Source organism: Heterocephalus glaber, unplaced genomic scaffold (genome assembly GCF_053883595.1).
Source record: "Heterocephalus glaber isolate CG9 unplaced genomic scaffold, H.glaber_assembly_v1.0 deba00001689, whole genome shotgun sequence".
Lineage (NCBI taxonomy): Eukaryota > Metazoa > Chordata > Mammalia > Rodentia > Bathyergidae > Heterocephalus > Heterocephalus glaber.
The window spans coordinates 8998602-9024486 of NW_028258414.1; the positions used below are offsets into that span (position 1 = coordinate 8998602).

At 40.7% G+C, this 25885-nt stretch overlaps 1 protein-coding gene and 1 non-coding gene across 5 annotated transcripts; both read right to left on the bottom strand.

Annotated features, from left to right (window-relative positions):
• Positions 1–679: 679 nt before the first annotated feature.
• On the bottom strand, positions 680–25359 carry Tipin (TIMELESS interacting protein). 4 transcript variants are annotated; one of them, XM_004855605.4, is made up of 8 exons: positions 25203–25359; positions 21347–21484; positions 21024–21102; positions 20747–20822; positions 16795–16917; positions 16404–16467; positions 3786–3992; positions 680–1374 (listed from the first exon to the last, which is right to left on the bottom strand). In XM_004855605.4, exons 2-8 carry the CDS (start codon positions 21474–21476, stop codon positions 1202–1204), a joined length of 852 nt encoding a protein of 283 aa, XP_004855662.1. In that variant the 5' UTR covers positions 21477–21484; positions 25203–25359; the 3' UTR covers positions 680–1201. The 4 variants fall into 4 exon arrangements, with proteins under 4 accessions (XP_004855662.1, XP_021092701.1, XP_021092697.1 ...); XM_021237042.2 differs by having other exon boundaries at positions 24974–25216; XM_021237038.2 differs by having other exon boundaries at positions 24209–25204.
• LOC147821848 (small Cajal body-specific RNA 14) lies at positions 15750–15885 on the bottom strand. Its single transcript, XR_015446536.1, has one exon.
• Positions 25360–25885: the final 526 nt, after the last annotated feature.

A 25885-nucleotide genomic window follows, 5' to 3' on the forward strand; every position in this document is an offset into this window, starting at 1 on the left:
CCTGTGAGCCCGCATGTTCTCCTTGTGCTCCACTTTCTGGCTTTTCAACCAAGCTATCTGTCATTCTGTCCCTGCCCCAAGTCAGCTAGCTAGAAGGGCACACAATGGCTGCCATCCCAGCTCTGGACAGAAGCCACTCACTGTCGTGCTATTCTCCACCCGCTCTCCTAAGGGAGACACGAGGGCTTTGCTTTCTAACCCCCAGTCTCTCTCAAAAGGCGACCTTCCCAGTCCCTTCCACAGTAACCCAGCTCAGGCTTTCCCCGCCTCACCATGGGACAAGAACAAGTCTCTACCAACTTCCTGTCAACACCCTCCACCTGCTGACGCAGGGGCAGGGGGAACTGCACCCAGGCCCCTCAGCATCTGGCCTGACCCCTGCAGCCTCACAGTCACCACTCCAGAGCTGTTACCTAAATCCTTACTCATGTCCATCACTGTGCCCGCTCATCCGAAGACCTGGCATCTCCTCCCCAAAATGAAGACTCTTCCTGTGACTCCTGTGTCTCTTGGGACACTGCTGATTCTCCCAGCTGGTCAGTGGGGTCCCAGGGCAATGGCCAGGGCACCGCTCAACCCCTTGTGGATTACAGTGACTGCTTGAAACATACACAAAGTCAAATGCTTTAACAAAAGTGTAACTTACAGAAAGTGAAGAAAGACTTTCATAAAGCTCCTCCAGTTTTAAAAATCATCATTTTTACTTCTTTTTAAAAAGACATTAATGGTTGAAACATATTTATATCTTCAATATGACCCCATTGAGTCAGCACTGCCATTCAGTGCACAACAGCAGCAGCAGCTACTTATTAACTATTAATCATTTATGAGGTCACAGCTATATAAAAATAGTATTCAAGATAATAGGCTGAACTAAGTTAATAAAGGACAAACAAATAAATATCAGATTTTTAGCAGGATTTTGCATATATTTACTACCTAAGAATTTTCACATAAAATACAAATGGCAAATGTGCAGGATGTTGAATTAATCTGACATTTTCTTGGTGGAGGCCTTGCTAACCTCAGTAACTGTGCAGCATGGAGTTGTACATTTTACTGTTTCTTTTTGGTGTTCTGAGACAGGGTTTCGCCGTGGAGTTCAGGCTGGCCTCAAACTTGCACCAATCCTCCTGCCTCAGTCTCTCAAGTGCTGGGGTTGCAGATGTACACCACCACGCCCAGCTTGGGGTTGTACATTTTAAAAAGACTGGTCCAGTTGTGTTTGCTCTGATATCACTTCCTCTCCACTTAGAGCACTGGCAGGAGCATCACCGCATGGGGTGTGGACAATGTCTCTGTTCACTTCCTCCTGCTCCTCTCCAGAATGAACCTCTTCAACTGCCTGTGCGCCATGTGTGTCCACGGACATGTCTGCAAGAGAAAAGCTTGTGTTACTCAGTGCAAGCAAGTGATGCACTCTCAGCTCACAAGTACAAATCCCTTCAAAAGCATAGCTTATGAAAAAAAATTTTTTTAAAAGCTTAGCTTAGCAGAAATGAAATCCCTGATCATTCAGTTAATGTTAATCAGGGTGGGGATTTAGATCAGTGGTGCTGCCACCTGCCTTACAAGCACAAGGTCCTGAGTTCGATCTCCCCTACCAAACAAAAAAGTTAATGTTAATCATGATGTCTCAATTCTAAATAAACCCAGTTTTGTATATCCCTGAACAAAGTCCAGTCAAGATACAAAGGGTCCCCAGGCATACACACCTGTAGTCCCCGCTACTTGAGGCAAAAGGACCGAAAATTCAAGGCCAGCCTGGCAATTAAGTGAGACCCTGTTTCAAAAAGGGGGCTTAAGGGCTGGGGATTTAGCTCAGTGGTTTCAACACGTGCTACGCAAATGCAAGGACCCGAGTTCAATTCCTGGTACCAAAAAAAAAAAGCGGGGGGGAGCCTTGGGCCTGGGATTTAGCTCAATGGTTCTGCCACCTGCCTTGAAAGCGAAAGGCTCTGAGTTTGATCTCCGGCACAAAAAAGAGCCAGGCATGGTGGCACATGCCTGTAATCCCAGCACTCTGGGAGGCTAAAGCAGGAGGATTACCAGGAGTTCGAGGCCAGGCTGGGCTACAAAGCCAGCCGGAACAACATAGAGACACCTTGTCTCAAAAAACCAAAAACAGGGCCGGAGATGTAGCTCAGCGGCACAGTGCCTGCCTGGCAAGCATGAGGTCCTGAGTTCTATCCCCAGGACCAAAAAAAACCTCCCAAAAAACAACAAAGGGCTGCATACAGCTCCCTTCAAAGACTCTGTGCTAAATTCCCAGTACCAAACCAAACCAGATATTTGTGTAAATTTTAAGTTGTACAGAAAAATGAAAGGTGAGCTTTAAATACCTCTTGCCAGGTGTTCTTTGAGATTGATGACAAGCCCCTGCTGTCAAAATGTATCTTTAGGGCCGGGGATTTAGCTCAGTGGTTTCGCCTCCTGCTGAGCAAGAGGCAAGGACCTGAGTTCGATCCCCAGTACCAAAAAAAAAAAAAAACCAAACAAAATATATCTCTCCATGTAATTTTTCTCGTGATACTAATAAAATATCCATTCATAAAGATAAAAATTAAATTCATGTTAACTGAAAAAATACAACAGAGTCACAATATTCATCTGAGAATTCTGTGCTTGTGGATGAATCATTTTACAACATAGTTTTTACCTACTCTTTTCTACTACTTTACTCTTTTCCTCTTTTTCTTTCTTTTGTTTTTGTGAGATAGGCTCTCCCTATATATCTCAGGCTGGCCTTGAACTCACTAGGCACCTGAGCTGGCCTCAAACTCACACAGATCCTTCTTTCTGCCTCGGCCCCCTGAGTGCTGGGATCCCAGGTGTGCACCACCACACCCAGCTACTTTCCAATTTCAAAAGGAAAAATGATTGGAAATTGAGACTATAATCCTGCCTACTTCACTCAAAGCTTGCAATTCTTTTTAAATACTGTTTTAACAAACTATCTGGTTTCTAAATCTTCAGTGTTTTAAAAACAGCAAATTTTGGATGGGAGGTAAAGCTCACTGGTACAACCATATGTATTAGCAGACACAAAGCCCTGGGTTCAATACCCAGCACCAAAAAAAAATAAATAAATAAAACCAGCAAATTTTAAGATAGTCCTAAAAGTTGGAAGGGGACAGTACAGATAAGCAAAGCAACAGACACCAAGAGTGTAGCTTACAGAAAGTGACACAGCACAATAAAAAGCATTTAAATTACAGTGGATGGGGCCAGGGATTTAGCTCAGTGGTTTCGTCGCCTGCTGCGCAAGCGCAAGGACCCGAGTTCGATCCCCGATACCAAAAAAAGAAAAAAGAAAAAAAAAAAAAATTACAGTGGATAGCTCTAAAATCAAGGATACAGATCTTTATTATCAAAGTAGTCGGGCCCGAGGATTTAGCTCAGTGGTGCTGCCACCTGCCTTGCAAGCACAAGGTTCAAAGTTTGATCCCCAATACCAAAAACAAAAAATTATCAAAGTAGTATAATAATAAAGTATTATGATCCTCAAAACTATGTGGGACATGCTCTAAGGAGCCAGGAAAGAATATAGTTTTGAAGGACTTAGAATCTTCCTAAGAGGTTCTCAGCTATTCAGAAAACAATCTCAGACTCCTATATTCTTTGAACTCCAAACAGATCACATACACTCTCAAGTATACACATAAACCTGACACACACTGATCTATTCCTAGTGGTATTTGAGTTTGGGGGATAGCAGAGAAGCTAATGTTTCTCACATGGTCTTGATATTAAGGGTAATGTGCAAGACCTAACATCCACTTTACCGTTTTCCGGGGCCTGACTGCTGCTCAGCAGCTTTGCCTGCCTTCTTCCCAGGGCCAGATGTTTGTTCCTCTCAATTCTCTGCTGCTGCTCCTCTGTGAGGGTGCTCCTTGGCTCAGGATCAAGTTTCTCACCCTCCGCTAAGTTTGTCAGGAAGGGGTCAAATTCAGTAGCTGTTACCTCAAGGCCATTATTTTCCCCTACATCATCTGTTGTAGAAAAAAAATGAGTACATCAGTAGTGTTAGATTACTGAGAGCATTTAATTGAAAAACACACTAGAGCTGGACATGTAGCTTGGTGCTAGAGAGTTTGCCCAGCATCTATAGCATGTACCGAGTGCAATCCCCAGTACCAGGAAAATACGAAAAAACCCAAACCATAATCTTACCCTACATTAAACCAACACATTTTAATAGCCTGACATAGTGTTTATGTGGTACACAGTAATAATTTTATACAGGCCATTATCTTTTACAGGGGAAAAGAGAAGAAAAGAATGTTCAGATCTGTGAACATATTTCCAAGTTAATTTTCTACTGAGTGCTAACTCTTGCTTCCCGCAACCAACATAACGAAGGTCTTTCACTTCCTTGGTTAGGTTATGGAGGAATGAGAATTATTAAAATGCTAATCACATACAAAGTAATCTACAGATTCAGCCTATTCAATCTGTATATTCAACTTGCCCCTATGAAACTTACAAGGGCATTTTCAGAAATAGAAAAAACAATCCTAAGATTCATGTACAATCACAAAAGACCCTGAAAAACCACAACAGAACTGATCAAGAACAGAAAGGAGGCACCACACTCTTCTTTCAAAACGTATTACAAAGCTACAGTAATCAAAGCACTATGCTACCAGCATGGAAACCAATGGAACACAAATACAGCCATGTATTTGTGGCCATCTGATTTTTGACAAAGGCAGCATGAACATACCCCAGAGAAAGGAAGCTCTTTTTTATTTATTTTTTTAATGTAAGTAAAATTTTATTATTTCCAGTTCCATCATACTATATGCTTGTTTTTTATTCTTTTATTGGTACATTTTAGGTATACAATGTTTATATTTACCACTGGGTGTACCTGTACACCTTTCATTCCCTCCACCCTTCCCTATTTACATAGATTTCGTTTCCATTGTTTTTCTTTTCTCATAATTTTTCCTTTCCCTTTCCCCTCCCCCTCCCACCATCCCTGCACCTTTGAACCTTTTGATATTTCAAATTATCAATTATTTGTCTTTTTTTTTTTTGGTACTGGGGATTGAACTCAGGACCTTGCACTTTCAAGGCAGGCACTGGAACCAGAGCCAAATCCCTGGCTCATCATTTGTTTTAATCACTTTAATCCTTATTTACACTTTCAGTTTCCCACACTAGAGAAAATATTCAGTATTTACACGTGTGTTCTATTTATTTCACTTAAGAGGAGGGCCTCAATATGCATCCATTTAGCTATAAATTTCCAGTTTTGGGGGGGGTACCGGGGATTGAACTCTGGTCCTTGCGCTTGCGAGGCAGGTGAGAGAACCACTGAGCTAAATCCCCGGTCCTCAGTTTCTTGTTCTTTATGGCTGAGTAATGCTCCATTTTATTTAAAAAACACATCTTTATCCAGTTTCCAGTTGATGGGCACTTGGGCTGTTTCCAAGCTTTAACTATTACAAACTGTGCCTCTATAAACATGGGTGCACATATATCGCTGTTGTACGATTCTTTTAATTCTTTTGGGAAGATAACCAGCAGGGGAATAGCTGGGTCAAATGAGACCTTTAGCCCTAGTTCTTTGAGGTATCTCCATACCGATTTCCACAGTGGTTGCACCAGTCTGCACTCCCACCAACAATGGAGGGTTCCTTTCTCCCCACACCGCCGCCAGCATTTGTTATGGTTGACTGGTTCGTTCTTTCTGGGGTGAGGTGGAAACTCAGTGTTGTTTTCATCTGCATTTCTCGAATGACCAGTGATGTTGAACATTTTTTCATATATTTGCTGCTTTTACTTCTTTGTCTGAGAAATGCCTGTTCATTTCAGATGCCCATTTTTGAATTGGGTCTTTGAATTTGGGGGGCCTGATATTTTTTCAGTTCTTTATATGTTCTAGATAGTAGTCCTTTGTCTGAGGTACAGCTGCTAAAATTTTTTTCCCACATTGTAGGTTGTTAGCTCTGTTGGTGGCTTCTCTTGCAGTGCAGAAGCTTTTTAATTAGATGAGATCCCAGTTGTTGACTCTTTGTGCGAGTTCCTGTGCTACTGACATTTTGTTCATAGTCTTTTTTCTCTGCCAATGTCCTCAAGAGTTCTACCTAACTTATCGTCCAGCAAGTTTAGTGTTTCTGTCTGAATATTTAGATCTTTAATCCACTTTGATCTTAGTTTAGTGCTTGGTGATAGTTACGGGTCTAGTTTTAATCTTTGGCAGGTTGAAATCCAGTTTTTCCAGCACCATTTATTTAAATAGGCTATCTTTCCTCCAATGAGGGTGGTTGGCTCCTTCGTGAAAGATGAGATGGCTGAGTATGTCTGTATTTGTTTCTGCATCTTCTAATCTATTCTAGTGATCCTTGGGTCTGTTCCTTTGCCAGTACCATGCTGTTTTTATCACAGTAGCTTTGTAGTATAGTTTCAAGGTGGGGATTGTGATACCCCCAAGCCATGTCTCTGTTGCCTAGAATTGCTTTTGCTATTCTAGGTCTCTTCTGGCTCCAAATGAATTTTTGGATTGTTTTCTCTAGTTCTGTGAAGTATATTGCTAGAATTTCGATTGGTACTGGATTAAATCTATATAGTAGTTTTGGAAGTATGCCTATTTTCACTATATTGGTTCTTCCTACCCAGGAACAAGGGATGTCTTTCCATTTTCTTGTATCTTCCTCAATCTCCTTTTTCAGAGTGCTGTACTTTTCAGTGTAGAGGTCTTTTGCTTCCTTTGTTAGATTGATTCCTAGATATTTCATTTTTTTGGATGCAATTGTAAAAGGAATTGTTTCTCAAATTTCTCTCAGTGAGTCTATTTGTGTATAAGAAGGCTACTGTTTTTTGAGTGTTAACCTTATATACAGTTACTCTACTGAATGTCAATTAGGTCTAGAAGTCTTTTGGCAGAGTATTTTGGGTCTTCTATGTAAAGTATCATATCAGCAGCAAATAATGACAGTTTAACTTCTTCCTTTCCTATCTTTATTCCTTTTATTTCTTTCTCTTTTCTAATTGCTGTGGCTGTTTCCAGAACTATACTGAACAGCAGTGGTGATAGTGGGCATCCTTGTCTTGTTCCTGATTTGTGTGAAAGTTTTCAGTTTTTGACCATTTAGTATGATGTTGGCTGTTGGTTTTTCATAGATAGCCTTAATCAGGTTGAGATAAAGACCTTCTATCCCAATTCTGTGTAGGGTTTTTTCCTGAATGGGTGTAAGATTTTGTCAAATGCCCTTTCTACATCTATTGAGATGATCATATGGTTTTTGTCCTTGACTCTGTTAATAGTGTATGACATTTACTGATTTATGAATGTTAAACCATCCTTGCATCCCTGGGATAAATCCGACTTGGTCAGGGTGTATGATCTTCTTGATGACCCTCTGTATTCTGTTTGCCAGTATCTTGTTGAGGATTTTTGCATCTATGTTCATTAGGGAGACTGGTCTGTAGTTCTCTTTTTGGGTTGGGTCTTTCCCTGGTTTTGGAATCAAAGGAACACTTGCTTCCAGGAATTAATTTGGAAGTCTTGCTTCCCTTTCAATTTCCTTGATGAGTTTAAAGAGTAATAGCGATAGTTCTTCTTTAAATGTCTTGTAGAATTCAGCCGTGAAGGTATCAGGACCTGGACTTTTCTTTGTTGGTAAAGTTTTTATTCCATTTTCAATTTCACTCATTGTAATTCGGGTGTTTAGAATGTCTGTGTTCTTCATTTAACTTTGGCAGTTCATATGTATCTAGGAGTCTGACCATTTCTTCTGTTTTCAATTTTATTAGAGTACAGGTTCTCAAAGTAGGTATTGATGATCCTCTGATTTCTGCTGGGTCTGTTGTGACTTCAACATTTTCATTCTTAATTGCATGGATTTACACCTTTTCTTTCCTTTTATTGATAAGGTTGGCTAAAGGTTTATTGATTTTATTTATTCTTTCAAAAAACCAACTCTATAATTTTTAGTATCGTTCTGTCTCCATTGCATTGATTTCTGCTCTGATCTTTATAATTTTTTCTCGTACAAGCTTTGGGTTTGTTATGCTCTTTTTTTCTAGGAGCTTGAGGTTCTGCATTAAGTTATTTATGAGTTGTTTTCCTAACATGGGCATTCACTGCTATGAATTTCCCACATAGAACTCCTTTCATTGTGTCCCATAGATTCCTGTATGTTGTACTGGCATTATCATTTACTTGTAGAAACTGTCTAATTTCTTCTTTAATTTCCTCTGAGACCCATTGGTTGTTCAGAAGGGTGTTATTCAATTCCCATTTGTTTGTGGAAGTTTTGCGGTTTATGTTATTGATCTCCAATTTTATTGCACTATGGTCTGATAATATACAGGGGGTAACTTCAATTCTTTTACATTGACTTAGACATGTCCTAGGAGCTAGCATGTGCTCTACTTTGGAGAATGACTCGTGTGCAGCCGAAAAGAATGTATATTCTGATTTTGTGGGGTGAAACACTCTGTAAAGATCTATTAAGTCCATTTGTTCAATGGCTTGGTTCAGTTCTAAAATTTCAGTTAATTTTTGTCTAGATGATCTATTTGTAATAAATAGTGGGGTATTGAAGTGCCCCACTACAATTGTATTAGTGCTTATTTGATTTTTCATGTCCATTAATATTTGCTTTGTATAGTTGGGGGCATTTGTATTTGATGCACATATATTGAGGATTATCATCTCTTCCTCTTGGATTGTTCCCTTCACAAGGATGTAATGACCATCTTTGTCTCTTAATTAGTTTCAGTTTGAAATAAGATTGCTACCCCTGCTTTTTTCTGGGTTCCTGTCACGTGGAGAACTGTTTTCCATCCTTTTACTTTCAATCTATGAATGTCTTTTTGAGTTAGGTATGTTTCTTGTACATAGCATATTGCTGGATTTTGCTTCTTAATCCATTCTGTCAGCGTATTTCTTTTGATTGGTGAATTGAGGCCATTAACATTGAGAGTTATAATTGATGGATATTGACTCATTCTTGTCATGTTTTGCTGTAGGAAGCTCTTTATTAAAAGATGCTGAGGGCCAGGGATTTAGCTCAGTGGTTTCGTCACCTGCTGCACAAGCGCAAGGACCCAAGTTCAATCCCCAGTACCAAAAAAATAAAACAAAAAATAAATAAAAGATGTGGAGAAACTGGATATCTAAGTACTGAAGAATGAAATTAGATTCTTGTCTCACACTACATACAAAAATCAAGTCAATTGGGCATGTCTGCATTCCCAGCTACATGAGAGACTGAGGCAAGAGGATTGCTTGAGCCTAGGAATTTCAAGCTGGGCTGGACAACATAGTGAGACCAAGTCTCAAAGAAAACAAAACAAAGCAAAACTCAAAATCAACTAAGACCACAAAACTCATAAAAGAAGATAGGGAAAACTTAACAACATTGGTCTCAGCAATACTCTTTTTTGGATTTGACAAACAAAAGCATAGGCAACAAAAGCAAAAATAACAAGTGGGATTGTAATAAAATAAAAAGCTTCTGTTCAGCAAAGAGAGTAATCAGTACCCCATGAAACAGGAGAAAGAAACTATACATCCATTAAGGGGTCAAAGGCCAAAATATGTAAGGAATTCATATAGCTCAATATCAAAAGAATGTAAATTAAAAACAAACCTATTTAAATATAGGCAAAGGACTCTAATAGACATTTTTCAAAAGAAGACATTCAAATGGTTATCTTGGAGGGGTAGAGGGATTGAAGGGAGGGCAGGGGAATGGAGAAAAAATAAGAACCAAGACGGATTATGTAAAGGTGCAAATTTCCAGTGATGAATGTCATTATATTGTATACCTTAAATGTACCAATAAAAGTAATTTAAATAAATAAAATAAAAATAAAAACTGAGTGCTAGGCTGGGGATCTGCCACCTGCCTCGCAAGCGCAAAGACCCGAGTTCGATCCCCAGTACCAAAAAAAACCCCAAACAAATAAAAACAGCACTATCTAGTCAGGTATGGCATGCATGCTGATAGTCCAGCACTCAGGAGGTAAGGCAGGAGGATGACTTGACTGAGGCCCACCTAGGCAACACAGGGAGACCTAGAAGGGAAGGAGGTTTCAAGGCTCTGAATTATTAGTGTTGACAAATTTTTAAAATCCTGTTACTTCAGTTATCCAAAGATGCCTTCAAAACGAGCCACAGTAGTGTGAAAGTAAATATTAGGCCTTCCATTTATATCTCAGAATTTTAAAACATCAAGTTTTACCAACATTTAAGGGCTGGTAGTACTGATTACCGCTTGTCTCTCTGACAGTTACTTTCTGGTCTATGAGCAGAACAGGAGAGTTGGACATCATTTATTTACTTTTCTGAGGTGCTGGGAATTGAACTCAGGACCCTGCACTTGCCAGGGAACGCTCTCCACCATCAAGCTCTAGCCCCAGGCCCAGCCATTTTTAAATTTCAGTGTGGTGTGACACAGCTGTTTCTGACTACCCAATCAAGAAAACCGGCATCTTAACTCACTTAACAGAACAGCCCTGATGAAATGCACATGTGGTAGCTTCAAAAAATTCTGCAAAATAATAAAATGACGGCAGGTGGAGAAGCAAAAGAAATAAGAAAATAGCAGCTGACACCTCACCTTCTGTGTCATTCACGTTGTGGGATTTAAAATAAACAAACAAAAAAACCCAGAAACCTCATTCCATCTGACAATCCAGACAAAAAACTTTCAGTCACCAACTGAATTAAGAATTTACAGATACTATCCTTGTCTTCATGCCTTGAGATATGAAATGCAGTAAAAATCCCTTATGATGAGCAAAACATTTAAAGTATGAATATAAGCCTTTGTAATTATTGAGATTTGAAAACTGTAACATTTAATCTAGCTCTTTGAACAATCAAACCTCCTTTTGAGGATTCGTCCTTAACTGTGAAAGAGCCAAACACCACTCCTTCCTGACAAGGTAAAAGCTCTAAGACTAAAATGCTCCACTTGGGCCAGGATGTGCCAACACAGGACATGTAGAAAACACTGCTGGAGAAATAAAGAAATAATCGTGGGGCCTGGAAATTTACCTCAGTGGTTCTGCTGCCTGACTTGAAAGCGCAAGGTTCCAAGTTCAATCCCCTGGTACCGAAAAGAAAAACAAAAAAACCCTTGTACAACAATCCTGGGGTCCCTGACACGCTTCCCTTACAGGGCTGACGGGATTCTGAATCAGCAACAGTATCCTAAGGAACTACTCTTTTGGGTTTTTTTGGTACCAGGGATCGAACTCAGGACCTCGTGCTTTTGAGGCAGGCGCCAGAACCACTGAGCTAAATCCCCAGCCCAGGAACTACTCTTTTGAATCATGAAAGAAAAGGTATCTTCAAGAGAAAATAACCTCTTTAACCACCTACCAGGGCAATTAGTTAAATAGAGGATTATCAAAAACTGTGCATTTTTTCCATTAATTTTTATACTATTAACAGGAAATATCAAAATGACAATTTTATCAAATTTATTCAATACAAGAATCAACCGGCTGAAAGGACACCAGCCTGAGTGATGCTTTGGGAGAATCAGTATATAAACAAACTTGCTGCCCAAGTGATGCTGGGGTAAACTGTTACATGGTTAATAAAAACTGTACCTTGTGGAAAACAATGTGAATGTAATTGATGAAGCAAAAGCAACTTTTTCCTTTAGAATAAAAATGGGATTTTAAAGCCAGGCATGGTAGTGCAAGCCTGCAATCCCAGCACTCAGGAGGCTGAGCCCAGAGAATCTCCATGTGAGGTTGAGGCCAGCCTGGGCTACATAGCGAGTTCAAAGGCAGCTGAACTTTGTGGAGAGACTGTCTCAAAAAAACTGAGAGGAAAAAAAAAAATTAGGATTATATATGAAACTCATTCACTGCAACATCCACAGGCAATTCAGGAAAAGAAGCTGAAATCAGGAGTACTCAAGGTACTATTAAGGAAGCCATCATTATGGCACAGACAGAAAGACAACTATAAAATGATTAGTGGGAAATAAGTGATAACAATTTCTGGCAGGGTGTGGTGGTGCACGCCTGTAAGTCCAGCACTCAGGAGGCTGAGGCAGTAGGATCACCGTGAGTTCGAGGTGAGCCTGGGCTACATAGTGAGTTCGAGGCCCTTGTCACAAAAAACAAAAGCAGGGCCGGGGATCTAGCTCAGTGGTTCCACTGCCTGCCTCGCAAGTGTAAGGTCCTGAGTTTGATCCCCGGTACCAAAAAAAAAAAAAAAATTACCGCAAAAAACAAAAACAGGGCCAGGGATCTAGCTCAGTGGTTCCGCCACCTGCCTCACAAGTGCAAGGATCCGAGTTTGATTCCCCATACCAAAACAAATAAACAAACAAAACTAAATTCTGGCTGGGCACAGTGACTCATGTCTACTACCTCAATTGCTTGAGAGGCTGAGGCATGAGGATCCCAAGTTCAAGGCCAACCCCAGAACAAGACTGTGTCTCAAGATAATAAAAAAAAAACATGGGGGCTGGGGATTTAGCTCAATGCTTCCGACACCTGCCTTGCAAGAGCAAGATACTGAGCTTGATCCCCGATACCAAAAAATAAAAAATAAAAAAAACATGGGAAATATACCTCAACAGTAAGGCATCCCTCGGGCTGGGGATTTAGCTCAGTGGTTCGACCGCCTGCCTTGCAAGCACAAGGACCAGAGTTTGATCCCCGGTATAAAAAAAAAAAAAAAAAAAAAGTAAGGCATCCCTGGGTTTAATCCCCAGTACTGGAAAAGAAAAAGAAAAGGAGGAAGAAGAGGAAGCAAAAAGAAAACAGCATAGGTGAGTCAGGAATGGAGGAAAAAGGGATGAAATTCCAACAATGTGGTCAACACAGTTCTGAAGAGATAAAGCGTTCACGTAAATGAAAAAAACAATTAAGGTGGAGAGAAAGGGGAATAAAAATTGAGATGTGCTACTTACATGTACCAATTCCCCACAATGAATGTAATCAATGTGTACTAATAAAAATTTTTTAGCCAGGGATTTAGCTCAGTGGTTTTGCTGCCTGCTGCACAAGTGCAAGGACCTGATCTCAACCACTGGTACCAAAAAAAAAAAAAAAAAAAAATTTTTTTTAAAAAAGTCAGCTGTGTAAATTTGAGGGAAATAAGAAGAGGTTTCCAGGCTCAGTTCAAGGATGCAAAAGCCTTAGGTCAAATTAGGCATGGTGATGCACACCTGTGATCCCAGCACTTGGGAGACTGAGACAGGAGGATCACTGCAAATTCAAAGCCAGCCTGAGCTACACAGCCAGACTCTATCTCAAAACAACAACAGGGCCGGGTATTTAGCTCAGTGGTTTCACCACCTGCTGTGAAACCACAAGGACCAGAGTACAATCCCTAGTACAAAAAAAAAAAAAAAAAAAATCCAACATATAACAAACCCTTAGGACAGAAATGTGCCCAGAATGTTCAAGGACAGCTAAAAGGCACCAGTGGCAGAAGCAGTGTGTGACAGTGACAGTGAGATGGGCAAGGGAAGAGATGAGGATGTAAGAACACACTGTGGGGGCAAGCAGGACAATGAAGAATCCCAACTTTTACTTGGAATGAATGAGCCCATGCAAAGTCATGAATACAGTGACTTGAATCTGTATCAGGTAAAAACAGAAAAATGTAAGGGCCAGAGGTATGGCTCGGTCATAGAGTGCTAGGTTCAAGCCCCAGAACTGCAAAAAATATAAAAATGTATTATCTGACCAATCTGTAAGAAAACCGACTGAAAAAGGGTAGACAACTTTGGCAATTTCCTTGCATTTGGGAATGGGATTGAAAAATGAATGCCAAGATTTAGTAAGTGCAGCATATGCATCTTCATGCAGTAAAACAAAGATTTAGCGGGGAAAATGGTATCAAGAAGTATTAGCCCAGGGCCGGGGATTTAGCTCAGTGGTTACAGCACCTGCCTCACAAGCAAAAGGTCCCTATTCCATCTCCAGTACAAAAAAAAAAAACCGGAAGTATTAGCCCAGAGGGGAAGGAAAGGCAAAGAAAAAAAAAAGAACAGAAGGAAAAAATGGAAACAAAGCTTTTGTAAATAAGGAGGGTAAGAGGAGATGAAGGAGGGTAGAGGATTGGGGAAAAAAGAAATATTAAGATATACCAGGGCCAGGAATGTAGCTCAGGCGCTGCACCTGCCTGGCAAGTACAAGGTCCTGAGTTTGATTTCTGGTACCCAAAAAAAGGATATACCGTGTACAGGTACAATGATGAATGTGATCATTATGTATATCCAAAATGTGCCAACAAAATTACTTAAAATAAATACTACCCTAAAATTTTTTAAATATTCAAGAGACTATTCAATCACATTGTTCTTGGTTTAATACTATACAGTATGTATTTTTGGCAAGAACAAAAATGTATACTGCACATCCTATCAGTACATAAGTACATGTATTTAATAAATTAAACAGTAAATGCTCAAAACTTATTTAATGTGCGTCGTGGTACACACCCAGAGGCCGAGGCAGGAGGACTGCCATGAGTTCAAGGCCAGCCTGCACTATGTTATGAATTCAAGGCCAGGGTGAACTACACAAGATCTTGTCTCAAAAAAACAAAAAACATAACATGTTTACTTTGTGGTCTCTTCAGTTACAAAGAAAACAAATTTGGCATCAAGTGAGTATCTCCATGTGCCTGCCCTGTATTACTTTAGCACACTCACAACTACCAGGGCGTTCAGTCATCTACATTCATTTATCCCTCTGCACAAGTGGACCCCTCTACCAAAAATATCACTGCTGGCTGATCGCTACCGCTTATCATTCAACATACTCGCGACAATCACTGCTGGCTGATTGCTACTGCTTGTCATTCAACATACTTGCAACACCTACTCTACACAGCCCCCATAACATAAATGGTGTCCTTTGCATCTCACCCCATGCCCCAATCAGACCACTCATCACAGCTGTCACTACTGCAATGCTGTTTAACTCATTCTCTAGTGGGTTAGTCTATAAAACTAAGGGGATCAGTCTTATTCATCTTTTATCCCAAACTTGTAAGCACATAGTGGGAAGCTCAAAAACTGCTACTAAGTAAACTAAACTAGTGGGATAGGCTGTGGGATTTAATACTGTAGTAACTCATGTTTCAATATATACAAAGTTATATGTAATCAGTATACACTGTATCTGCAATGGCTTGGGCCTAGATGTCCCCCCAAAGCCTCATGCGGTCATGGGGGACCTTTCAGAGGTGGCTAGATCTAGAGTGTGTGATGCTGGGATCAAAGTTGTGTGATTACTAAATCAGTCCACTGATTGGTTTGGCATACTTCTGGCTAGGATTAAGGGTCTGAGTGATACACTTGCCCTAGGGCGTGTTAAAGGACATAAAATGTAAAGGACAGCAAAAGGAGTAATGTTCTCTCACCTGCCTGCTTGCTGTGGACTATTTCTCCTCTGCGATCCCCCTCTGCTGTGCCACCCTGCCTTGGAGCCAGCTGACTATGAACAAAAACCTGCTCAAACGTTTGTCTCAGCAACAAAAAAAGTAACTAAAACAACATCTTAGCAAAAAATTAAGACCCCAGATTATTTAAATCACCTTTACTTTTATAAGGTACTTATAAATAACTTTGGGAGATTCTATATGGAGCCTCTATTTCCACCAAATCCATTAAAACTTAAAAAAATAAAATAAAGGGCCAGGGATTTAGCTCAGTGCTGCCGCGCCTGCCTCGAAAGAGCAAGGTCCTGAGTTCAATCCCCAGTACTGCAAAATAAATTAATTAATTAAAATTAAATTAAATTAAAAAGGTGTATGGAGCCATCGCACAGAAAATCTGATAACTCTACAGACTCTGTCGGCAGGAACCATCTGTTTTGATGTGCGTGACTGTCTATGGTTGCACTGCACAACTGACTAATGCAATCATTACCAGGAACAGTCACAGATTTTAATGGAGTCCCATACCCAGGATCTGCACTTTGAGCAAAATGCAAACATTCATCAACAATCATTCAGCTTGATTTCCCCAAGCCAGGTTTTTTAATAGTATTATGTGTACGCAAACAATGTATCTTGATAGGCATTCTTTCTTTGGTACCAGGGATCGAACTTGAGACCTTATACTTGTGAGGCAGGTGGTGGAACCACCGAGCTAAATCCTCAGCCCTTTGATAGGCATTTTCATTAACAAGCAGTACAAAGGTTTAATGTGTCAGCAGAACTGCCAGAAGTTCAGATTCTGTGGCTAAATATACTTTTACATGTCTAATGGCACTGCAACCATATCTTTAAGAAACAAATTTCATATGTAACATTCTAGATTTAAACATTTTAATCATTCCTATCAATTGTACTTGTAATTATATACACAATACAATCCAGTCCTATCATAATGCCTATCCCAAACAGATCTCATTCTAAAAGCAGAATTGTTAAACAGTAAATAAACCTAAATACTTACCACTATTGCTAACAAAATCTTCATGTAAAATAGGGAGATCAAGTCGAATTCGTTTTAAACAAGTCTGAAAATGAAAACAAATTTTTACATTTTCATCAATGTTAAGAAAGTGAATGTTGGGCCGGGCATTTAGCTTAGTGGTTCTGCCACCTGCCTTGCAAGTGAAAGGTCCCAAATTCGATCCCCGGTACCAAAAAAAAAAAAAGAAAGTGAATGACCATTTTATTCGATTCTTACTTTCTAAAGAGTTCTTGAAAAACATTATTAATTTTCCCTCTCTGCCAAAACAGATTTAAAAATAATGACCCAAAGTTGCAATTTAACCTCAACTAAATCTATCCATTTACTCTTTAGCACTGTCAATGATATTCATGATAACTGCAACCCTTACCTGAACTTCCTTTTTATTTCCCAAGTACTCAACTCTGTCAATAAAATCCTCAAATTGCAGTTTGGGGAATAGTCTATGTGCCCAGTGCTCCATGTGTCTGATGAGCGTCTTCAAGTCCTCTGCCTGGCAATAAAAATAAAAACACTGAAAGGGAGACTCATCTCACAGCTAACCCTGTCAGCACATTTTAGAACTGAAAAGCAAAGCCAAAGTCACTGGTATCATGTTTGTAAGGCTGAGAAACTTCTAGAAGGAAATTAAAAATACATAAATTTACTAAAGGTTTAGAGGATTGCAGTCTAAAAGAGCATTGGATATAGATTTTGTTTTTAATGGGGGAAAGTATCAGTATAAAACCTTAAAGTTGCCAGGCATGGTGACACATGCCTGTAATTCTGGCTGAGGCAGAAGGATTCCAAGTTGGAGGCCAAAACTTGACAACTTAGCAAAATTCTGTCTTAAAATTTAAAAACGTTGGGCCTGGTATTTAGTTTAGTGGTTCCGCCGCCTGCCTCGCAAGTGCAAAGTACCAAGTGCCATCCCCAGTAACAAAAAAAAAACAAACCTTAATCACACTTAAAACATCTTAATAATAATCACACTTGTGTCTTAGAGTTGTTAAGTAAAACCCCCAAATAAGCTTTAATAAAATGTTAACACATCTTTCAGGAATAACTAAACACTATGACAAGTCCATAAATTATATACACAGAAAAAAGCATTGAAAATTTAAAATTATAAGAGTATATTCAGAAACCCCAAGGGCAGAGACTTTCGAGAGCAATTTAAACATTCTCAAGCCATAAAAACTCACTGTATTTTAAATTCCAATTAAGATATTTTTTAAATAAAAATGAAAAACAGACTTTAATAAACAACTAATAAATGAAGTTAGAAATTCTTGCTTTTACTACCAAATATAACATTCTTTGCATACAGCATTTTAAAATATGAGAATGAACAGTTCGAAGAGCACAGCTTCCGGATCAGAATGCAGATTCAAATCTCAACTCCACCACTTCCAAACCATTCAGCTCTGTGTCTTTCTTCAAGTAGAGAATGAGTATAACACACAGACCTCATAGGGTCACCACAAAGACCACACAAGTGCCTGACACATGATAAACACTGTAGGGTTAGCCAATATGACTCCCTGACCTGCCTGGAGCCAGTGGTGAAAACCACCAACTCTAGGGCTGGGGATTTAGCTCAGTGGTTCTGCCACCTGCCTTGCAAGTACAAGGTCCAGAATTCGATCCCCGGTACCAAAAAAAAAACAAACCACCAACTCTACAATGACTAAACAACAGAACACAACAAGAACACCTCTTCTCATTCTCCCCTTCTGATAATAAAATACAAGTTTTAATTTTTTCTCTTTTTTGCATTTTGGTTTTCTGAGACCAGGTCTTGCTATGTAGTCCAGGCAGGCCTCTAACTTGTGACACTCCTGCCTCAGACTCCTGTTGCTGCAGTTACTGCCGTCCGGCATCACCCCCAGCCCAAGGCACAAACAATTTCAAAACTCAAACACCTAAGATCATTTTCCACTTTCTGGGAGCCTCTTTCCTCTTTCCTCGTGCTTTTTCTTCTTCCAAGCATCTCAAAAAGTTGTATTAGACCCAAGTGACACAAGAGAAGTATGAGCTCGGAGTGTAGCTCGGTGGTAGAACACTTTGCTAGCACTTACAAGGCCCTGAGCACAGGCCCCAGCACTGCACTGCACAAAAGAAAAAAATCTAAATAGAGTAGGCTACAAATAACACATGGAGAAGATTCAGTGATGAGAAAATAAGACTTTTTTCAAGGGTAAAGTAAGAAGAAAAAACTCAGAGCACACTGATCCATGAAAGAAACAAAAAATGTGTATCCTTTATGCAAGTTTATTTATTTTACTTATTTGGGGTTTTTTTTGAGACAAGAGTCTCACTATGTAGCCCAGCCTGGCCTTGAACTCAGGGCCTCAGCCTCCTGTGTGCAGGAATAACAGGCAGATACAAACATGCCTGGCTAAGTTTACTTATATTAATAAGACTTACTATGTTTTTGTTTTTTCCTGGTACTGGGAATTGAACTCAGGACCTTGTGCTTGCTAGGCAGGTGCAGTGCCACAAGCTAATCCTCAGCCCAGTAAGGCTTGTTATGAATACAACCAGGACTTCATAAATTCAAAGCATCAATTCACCACTAGTACCCGAAAAGTTAAAAGGGCAAAGAATAAAGTGAGCTGGGTTTAGTTTTAAAAATATCCTCACTTATATTTAGCTTGTGGCAAAACAATACAGGCTTATATTCTCTCATGTCTATTAAAGTTGAGCAAATATACAATTTTTCTGCCTCCTAGGGTTGAAATCTTGAGATTATTTTGACTTTTTTCACATTCCTGTACCTCAATCACCTCAAATCTCACACATTAACACATTACTCATCTCTTACTCCTACCCTGCCCTGCCTAGTATCGCCCACCCCACTGGAACGATCTCTAGCCTAGCCGAAGTCTCTTCTCCTTCCACATTCTCCTGCACACCACACCTACAGTCATAGTTCTAGCACTATTCTAGCAGGGCTGGAACAGCCAAAGTCTAGACTCAGCTTTAGCAACTACAGTCACTTAAAACTCTAAAATTACCTTAAGAAGATAATAAAACCGACATCAACTCCACAGCCTGAAAATTAAAGAATATTTGGGAAATACTTTAAACTGCAGAGCTCTATAAAACTGTTATTACCGGGCCGGTGATTTAGCTCAGTGCTGCCACTGCCTGCCTCGAAAGCACAAGGTCCTGAGTTCAATCCCCAGTACCCCCCAAAAAACCCAAACAAACTGTATTATCATCTGTGAAAAACTCTACCTACACTCCTATATAATCCAAAGGTGAGAACATTTTTGAGCTGTACTATGTGGATGGCAGTTGTCAGTTATTAAATGTCTTCTCTTTTTTTTTTTTTTGGTACTAGGGATCGAACTCAGGACCCTGTGCTTGCAAGGCAGGCGCCAGAACCACTGAGTTAAATCCCCAGCCCCTAAATTCTTCTTCTTGAAATAAAACTTCACTGAAATCTACAAGCCAGGCACTGCGCCATACCTTGGGGGCACATAAGTGACCAATACAGGAAGTCTTTGCTCCTATGAAACTTAAAATCCGTTTTTAAAAAAAAAAAAAGAAAAAAAAAAAATCCCTTTTTGAGAGAGACAAAGTTTTTTTTTTGGTACAGAGAATCGAACTTGGGTCTTTGCGCTTGCATAGCAGGCAGCAAAACCACTGAGCTAAATCCCCGGCCTGAGACAAAGTTTTATTCCTCTAAACTCAAGCTTATAAAGTAAATTTTGACAAATGTGGTGGTGCATGCCTGTAATCCCAATAGTTGGAAGTCTGAGGCAGGAGGATCACTGGGAATTTAAGACCAGTGTGGGATACATAAACTTTATTCCTCTAATTATTAAGTACAAACTCAGGTTTATAAAATACAAAGTCAGGTATAATTTTCCTAAAGCCATAGAACCTACAGTGGCAAAGAAACAATATTTTCTAATTCTTCAAATACTACCTTTTCTACCGATTCTTTACTAATTCTTCATAGCACCTTTTCTAGCACATCACAGCTTTGTCTCAAGAGATTTGTGGACTAACAATAGTATCTATGAAACATTCTGAGATTCCCAAGAACATCCTAACAAGGCCACAGCTTCATTGGTAGTATTTTTTTTTTTGGTACTGGGGATCGAACTTGGGTCCTTGAGCTTGCGCAGCAGGCGGCGAAACCACTGAGCTAAATCCCCGGCCCCGTTGGCAGTATTTAAAAAAAAAAAAAAATTTAGGGCCAGGGATTTAGCTCAATGGCACCACGCCTACCTCAAAAACACAAGGTCCTGAGTTCAATCCCTGATATTGCAAAAAAAAATTTTTTTAAACAAAAACAAAATAAAACCAAAAAATGAGCCATTTCTTACCTCATGACCTTTACCTTTGAATTTTATCTTGTCAAACACATGCCTTAAAGCTGGAAGGCCCCTCTCTGAAATTAATCTGTGAATGGAAATTTATTTTGAATTTCAAAAAGAGTTATGTCCAAACCAAGAGCAGAAGAAAAAATACTTCAACTGAAAAAGAATGTTTACCGAAATGTCTGATCTCCAAATCATCTCAACCAAAAAAGCTTTTAACATTACAAAAAAAGTAATGGCTATAAATAAAAAGCATAGACATGTAAGGAAATGGTCCAAGTACCTCTGAGCGTCCAGCCTGGGGATGTTCCTTTTAACTGTTCTCTTTGGAGGGACAGGAACAGGTTCTCTGCTCCCTGACTCTAGTGAAACATACCAAGATTTAGTATTGCTTGAGCCTTACTCATAAAACGTATCACTTCTAAGTTGATAGATGGCTAGCTGAACAAGGGACATTTTTGTGAAATTCTCAATGCAGACCTTCAGACTGGCATGGTGGTGCACTCCTGTAATCCCAGCATTCGGGAGGCTGAGGCAGGAGGATAGCCAAGAGTTGAAGGCCAGCCTGAACTATGGAGATCCTGTCTAAAAAAAATCAATGCAGACCTTCATCTGGTTCAGCTCCTTCACCATCTCTCTGCAGAGAGACTGGAGGTGGAAACGGAGGGAAGGTTTCATCTTCTATATGTTCATAATCTGGTAGGTCAATCAAGCCATCCACTTGTGGTTCTAGCATCTTCTTCTCTGGGGGAAAACAGTATATTTTTATTTCTTAAAACAGTCTTATTACACAGTCGAGTTTCATCTGCAACATAATTCTTGAGTTTCAGTTAAACTACATTTCAAAGTCATACATCATAAAAAGAAATACTGCCGGACTGTTTATTAATAGCTAATCTTGGAAACAGCCGAAATACCCATCAACTGATGAATGGATAAAGGTATACTTTTTGTATACAATGGAGTATTACTCTGCCATAAAGATGAGCCTGAGACATTTCTAGCTAAATGGATGCACCCTGAGACATTCTCTTAAGTGAATAAATCGGACACACACACTTAAATACTTCATTGTTTCTCTGCTGCGAGAAACCAAAAATGTATAAAAGATAATGGGAAATGGGAAAATGTTCAAATGAGAAGGGGAACAAGGTGGCGGGGAAGGGACAAGGAAAAAAATGGAAACGAAGTTTTTGTAAACAAGGTGAGAGCCGGGGATTTAGCTCAGTGGCACCACACCTTCCTCGACAGCCCAAGGTCTCGAGTTTGATCCCCAGTACCCCCCCAAAAAAAAGGAGGGGAAGGGGTTGAAGGCAGGGAAGGGGAAAGGGAAAAAAAGCAAGATGTATCTTATACAGGTACAAATTCCCTATGATAAATGTTATCATTATGTGTATCTAAAATGTACCAATTAAAAAAAAAATGGTGCTGGGTGTGGTAGCACACACCTGTAATCCCAGCACTCCAGGAGGCTGAGGCAGGAAGATGACAACCTGGGGCTTGGACCACTTGCACACTTGGCGAGACTCTGTCTCAAAAATAAGGCTGTAAGGGCCAGAGATTTAGCTCAGTGGCTTCGCCATCTGCTGAGCAAGCACAAGGACCAGAGTTTGACCCCAAGTACCAAAAGCAAAAAAATAAAATAAAATAAAATAAGGCAGCTGTGGATATAGTTTAGTACCAAGGTCCTATATTCAACTCAGTACCACAATCAATCAATCAATAAATAGAGAAGATGGGCCGGGGATTTTGCTCAGTGGTTTCGTTACCTGCTGAGCAAGCGCAAGGACCACAGTTCATCCCAGTACAAATAAATAAATAAATAAATAAATAGACAAGATAATTTTCTGGGAAATGTAGCACATCCCTATAATCCCAGCACTCCTGAGGCTAAAGAAGGAATATCACTTAAATCCAGGAGTTTGAGATCCTGTCTCAAAAAAAAAAAAAAGATTTTTGGGGAAAATTATGGAGGAAAGGGATTAGGCTAGAAATCAGAACTAAGTCATAACCTGAACATGATTTTGAACAAAGCATTTTACCCTAACTGTTGAGTTTACCCTACCATAAGAAGACTAACTTGACTTTTTAGAAGACTTTAAACTGTGACCCAAAAGGATGTGAAATAGGTGGAATTTCACTCCTACTTCAAACAGAGCAGTTTTATTCAGTGCTGAGGAGGGAACCCAGGCCTTGAGCATTCTGGACAAGTTCTTTATCAGAAAGCTACATCCACAGCCCAAAAGCACCTTTTGAAAGAAAAAAATCTGTTTATGTATCCTTTTTGGCAAAGTCTCCTTTGAGGAATGGGAAATTATCCTCATGCTCATTACTCAAATGATTACCCTTCAATACTGTCTTACTTGACCTCTCAGCTACATGGACACTTTTGGTCAGTCCCTTTTTCTGGAAAAAATGTTTCCCATAACTCAGTAGGCACCTGGTTTTTCTCCATCTCAAAATAAAAAATAAAAAAGGCTGAGAAATGTAGCTCAGTGGTAGAGCTCTGGCCTAGCATGTGTGAGGTCCTGGGTTCCCCCAGTAACCTCTTGCCAAAAAATTTAAAAGCTTCTCCAAAATTCCAAGGTTGACTGAAACAATTGCATAATCACAAAAATTTCTCCAATTCTAAATTTCTTTTTTCTTTTTTTTTTTTTGGTACTGGGGATCGAACTCAGGACCTTGCGTTTTCAAGGCAGGCACACTGCCACTGAGCTAAATCCCCGGCCCTTTTTCTTTTTTGAGACAGAGTCTCAAGATATAGTTCAGGCTAACTTTGAACTTGATTCTCCTGCCTCAGCCTCCTGAGTGCTGGGATTACAGCCATGTGCCACCACCCCAGCTCCAATTCTAAATTTCTATGACTATGAGTACTCCTGATGACAACCTACACTGTATATTCAAGTAAGCTACAAGAATCATAGATTTTCAAAATTAGAAAGCCTGCTAAAGGTCACATAATCTAAAGTAGCTTCAAAACTACAAGCAGCATATTTAGGGCAGGGGATGTAGCTCAGTGGTCAAACCCTTGCCCAGCTCATTCCAGACCCTGTGATCAATCCCCATCACTGCCACACATAAAAAAAAGCAAAAACCTAAGTATATCTAACCCCACTTTTATTAAAATCTGTGTATTAGTGAAGTACTGAACTTTGAGGTTGACTGGGAGCCCTGAGTTTGATAGGATACAAAACTATGTTTACATTTAAGTGTAGCAAGGAACTGTTAAACATAGGGTGGGGCTTGTGAGGGACCTGATTTTCCTTAGTATTTGTGGGAAATACAATGTTTACACTTCTTTCACTCCTTCACAAAGGCCTCAGTAACTGTCTCTTTTTGAGACATTGATGAAGACATCTTAACTTCCTCCTCTGGTCCTCATTCCCATTAGACTGAAGGCAACAAATTTAATTTCCAAACCACAATTCGTTCCTAAATCCTTGTTTCAAGTGTCCGACTTTTTCCTACCTGTCAAAAGAGAAGCCCCGCTGAGCATGGTGCAGCACACCTGTAATGCCAGCCCTCTGGAGGCTGAGGCAGGAGGATAGCCCCGAGTTCAAGGCCAGCCTGGGCTACACAGTATGTTCAAGGCCAGTTGGGACTACACAGGGAAACCCTGTCTCAAAAAACCCCCAAAACAACCAGAATCCCCTGGGGCAACCTACTTTCCGGACCTCCTTTCTCCCTTGGAAGCTATCTTTCTCTCAATAAATTCTTCCTACTCTTAAAAAAAATAAAAATAGATGCTGGGGATTTAGCTCAGTGGTTTCGGCGCGCCTGCCTCGCAAGCACAAGGTCCAGAGTTCGATCCCCGGTACCAAAAAACAAACAAAAATAAAAATAAAAATAGGGCCGGGGATTTAGCTTAGTGGCGCCGCGCCTGCCTTGCAAGCGCAACATCCTCAGTTCGATCCCTGGTACCGCAAAAATTAAATAATTAAATAAATTTTAAAAATAAAAATAATCCTTCGTTGGGCACGCTGGCGCAAGCGTGTAATTCCCTCCCATTCTGGGAGGCCATGGCAGAAGAGCAAGTTAGAATACAGGCTAGGCAATTTAGCGATTTGGCCAGACGTCCCAAAGTCTAAAAAAGAAAATGAAAAAAGGCTGGAGTTGTAACCTCGTGCAAAGGCCCTGGGTCCGATCCCCAGGACCATTCAGAAGAAAAAAAAAATCTCTCGTGGCAGGGGAACCCCTACCAAGCTGACTGGAAGTCCAACACTAAAACCTCACCCTTCCCTTCGTCCTCTGCATCCCCGTCCTTCCACTCCCACAGAAGGGCCGCCCTCGCGCACAAGGGCGGGAACCTGACGGGTTGGACGCGGCCGCCCATCCTGGCCCCCTCACGGATATTCGCGCTCCGTCTGGCCACCGAGGTCTCGCCCTGCAGCCCCCTTCCCCGTCTGAGGAGTCCCGACTTCCCGTCGCCGCAATGGACGCCGGCAGCCTCTCCCACTCTCACCTAGCACGGACCGCGATGGCTACACATCGACAACCGGAGTGGATCTCGCGAGCCTCTGAACTCCCGCCTCGAGAGGAGACCTGGCTTTGGCGCCAAATCTGCGCACTGCCGGGGTGGGACCTCCAGGCCCCACCCCGCCTGGTCCCGCCCCCCGGGGTGAGCGCGTCCCACCGCTTCCGGGTTCCGGAGTCTGGCTGAGTTGCTGTCCTCCAGTTGGTCCTACGGTTTGGTTGTTGCTTTATATGCCCTGAGCTTTGGGGATAGGCTTTCGTGTGGTGGAAAGTTGGGTTGTGGACAGAATGCAAAGAGTGATAAGGGTTTGGGGTAAGAGATGAGTACCGCAGTGCCTTGAACGCGACCTTTGTAAGAGCTGAGAAGAGAGATGGTAAAGATTTAGGGTTAGAAGTGTACACAGGCACTCGGGAGGCTGAGGCAGGAGGATCACTGCTAATTCGAGGCCAACCTGGGCTACATACCGTCAGCTTGTCTCAAAAAGAAAAAAAAGTGTACACACAAAAAAATTCCAAAAACATCTTTTCTGTTAAAAAAGCATTGTGAGAGCTGGGGATTTAGCTCAGTGGTTCCGCTGCCTGCCTCGCAAGCTCAAGGACCCGAGTTCAAAAAAAAAATTCTCATACACAAGGGCCTGGGGACCTAGCCCAGTGGTGCCACGTCTGCCTTGT

Excerpts from the sequence above, each read along its gene's own strand:
- Tipin (XM_021237042.2), bottom strand. The coding sequence starts at position 25,073 with ATGGGCGGCCGCGTCCAACCCGTCAGGTTCCCGCCCTTGTGCGCGAGG. Across the intron at positions 16,918-20,746 it reads TCAAAGGTAAAGGTCATGAG|GCAGAGGACTTGAAGACGCT; the intron begins GTAAGAAATGGC and ends TTTTATTGCCAG. Across the intron at positions 3,993-16,403 it reads AGATTTTGTTAGCAATAGTG|ATGATGTAGGGGAAAATAAT; the intron begins GTAAGTATTTAG and ends TTTCTACAACAG.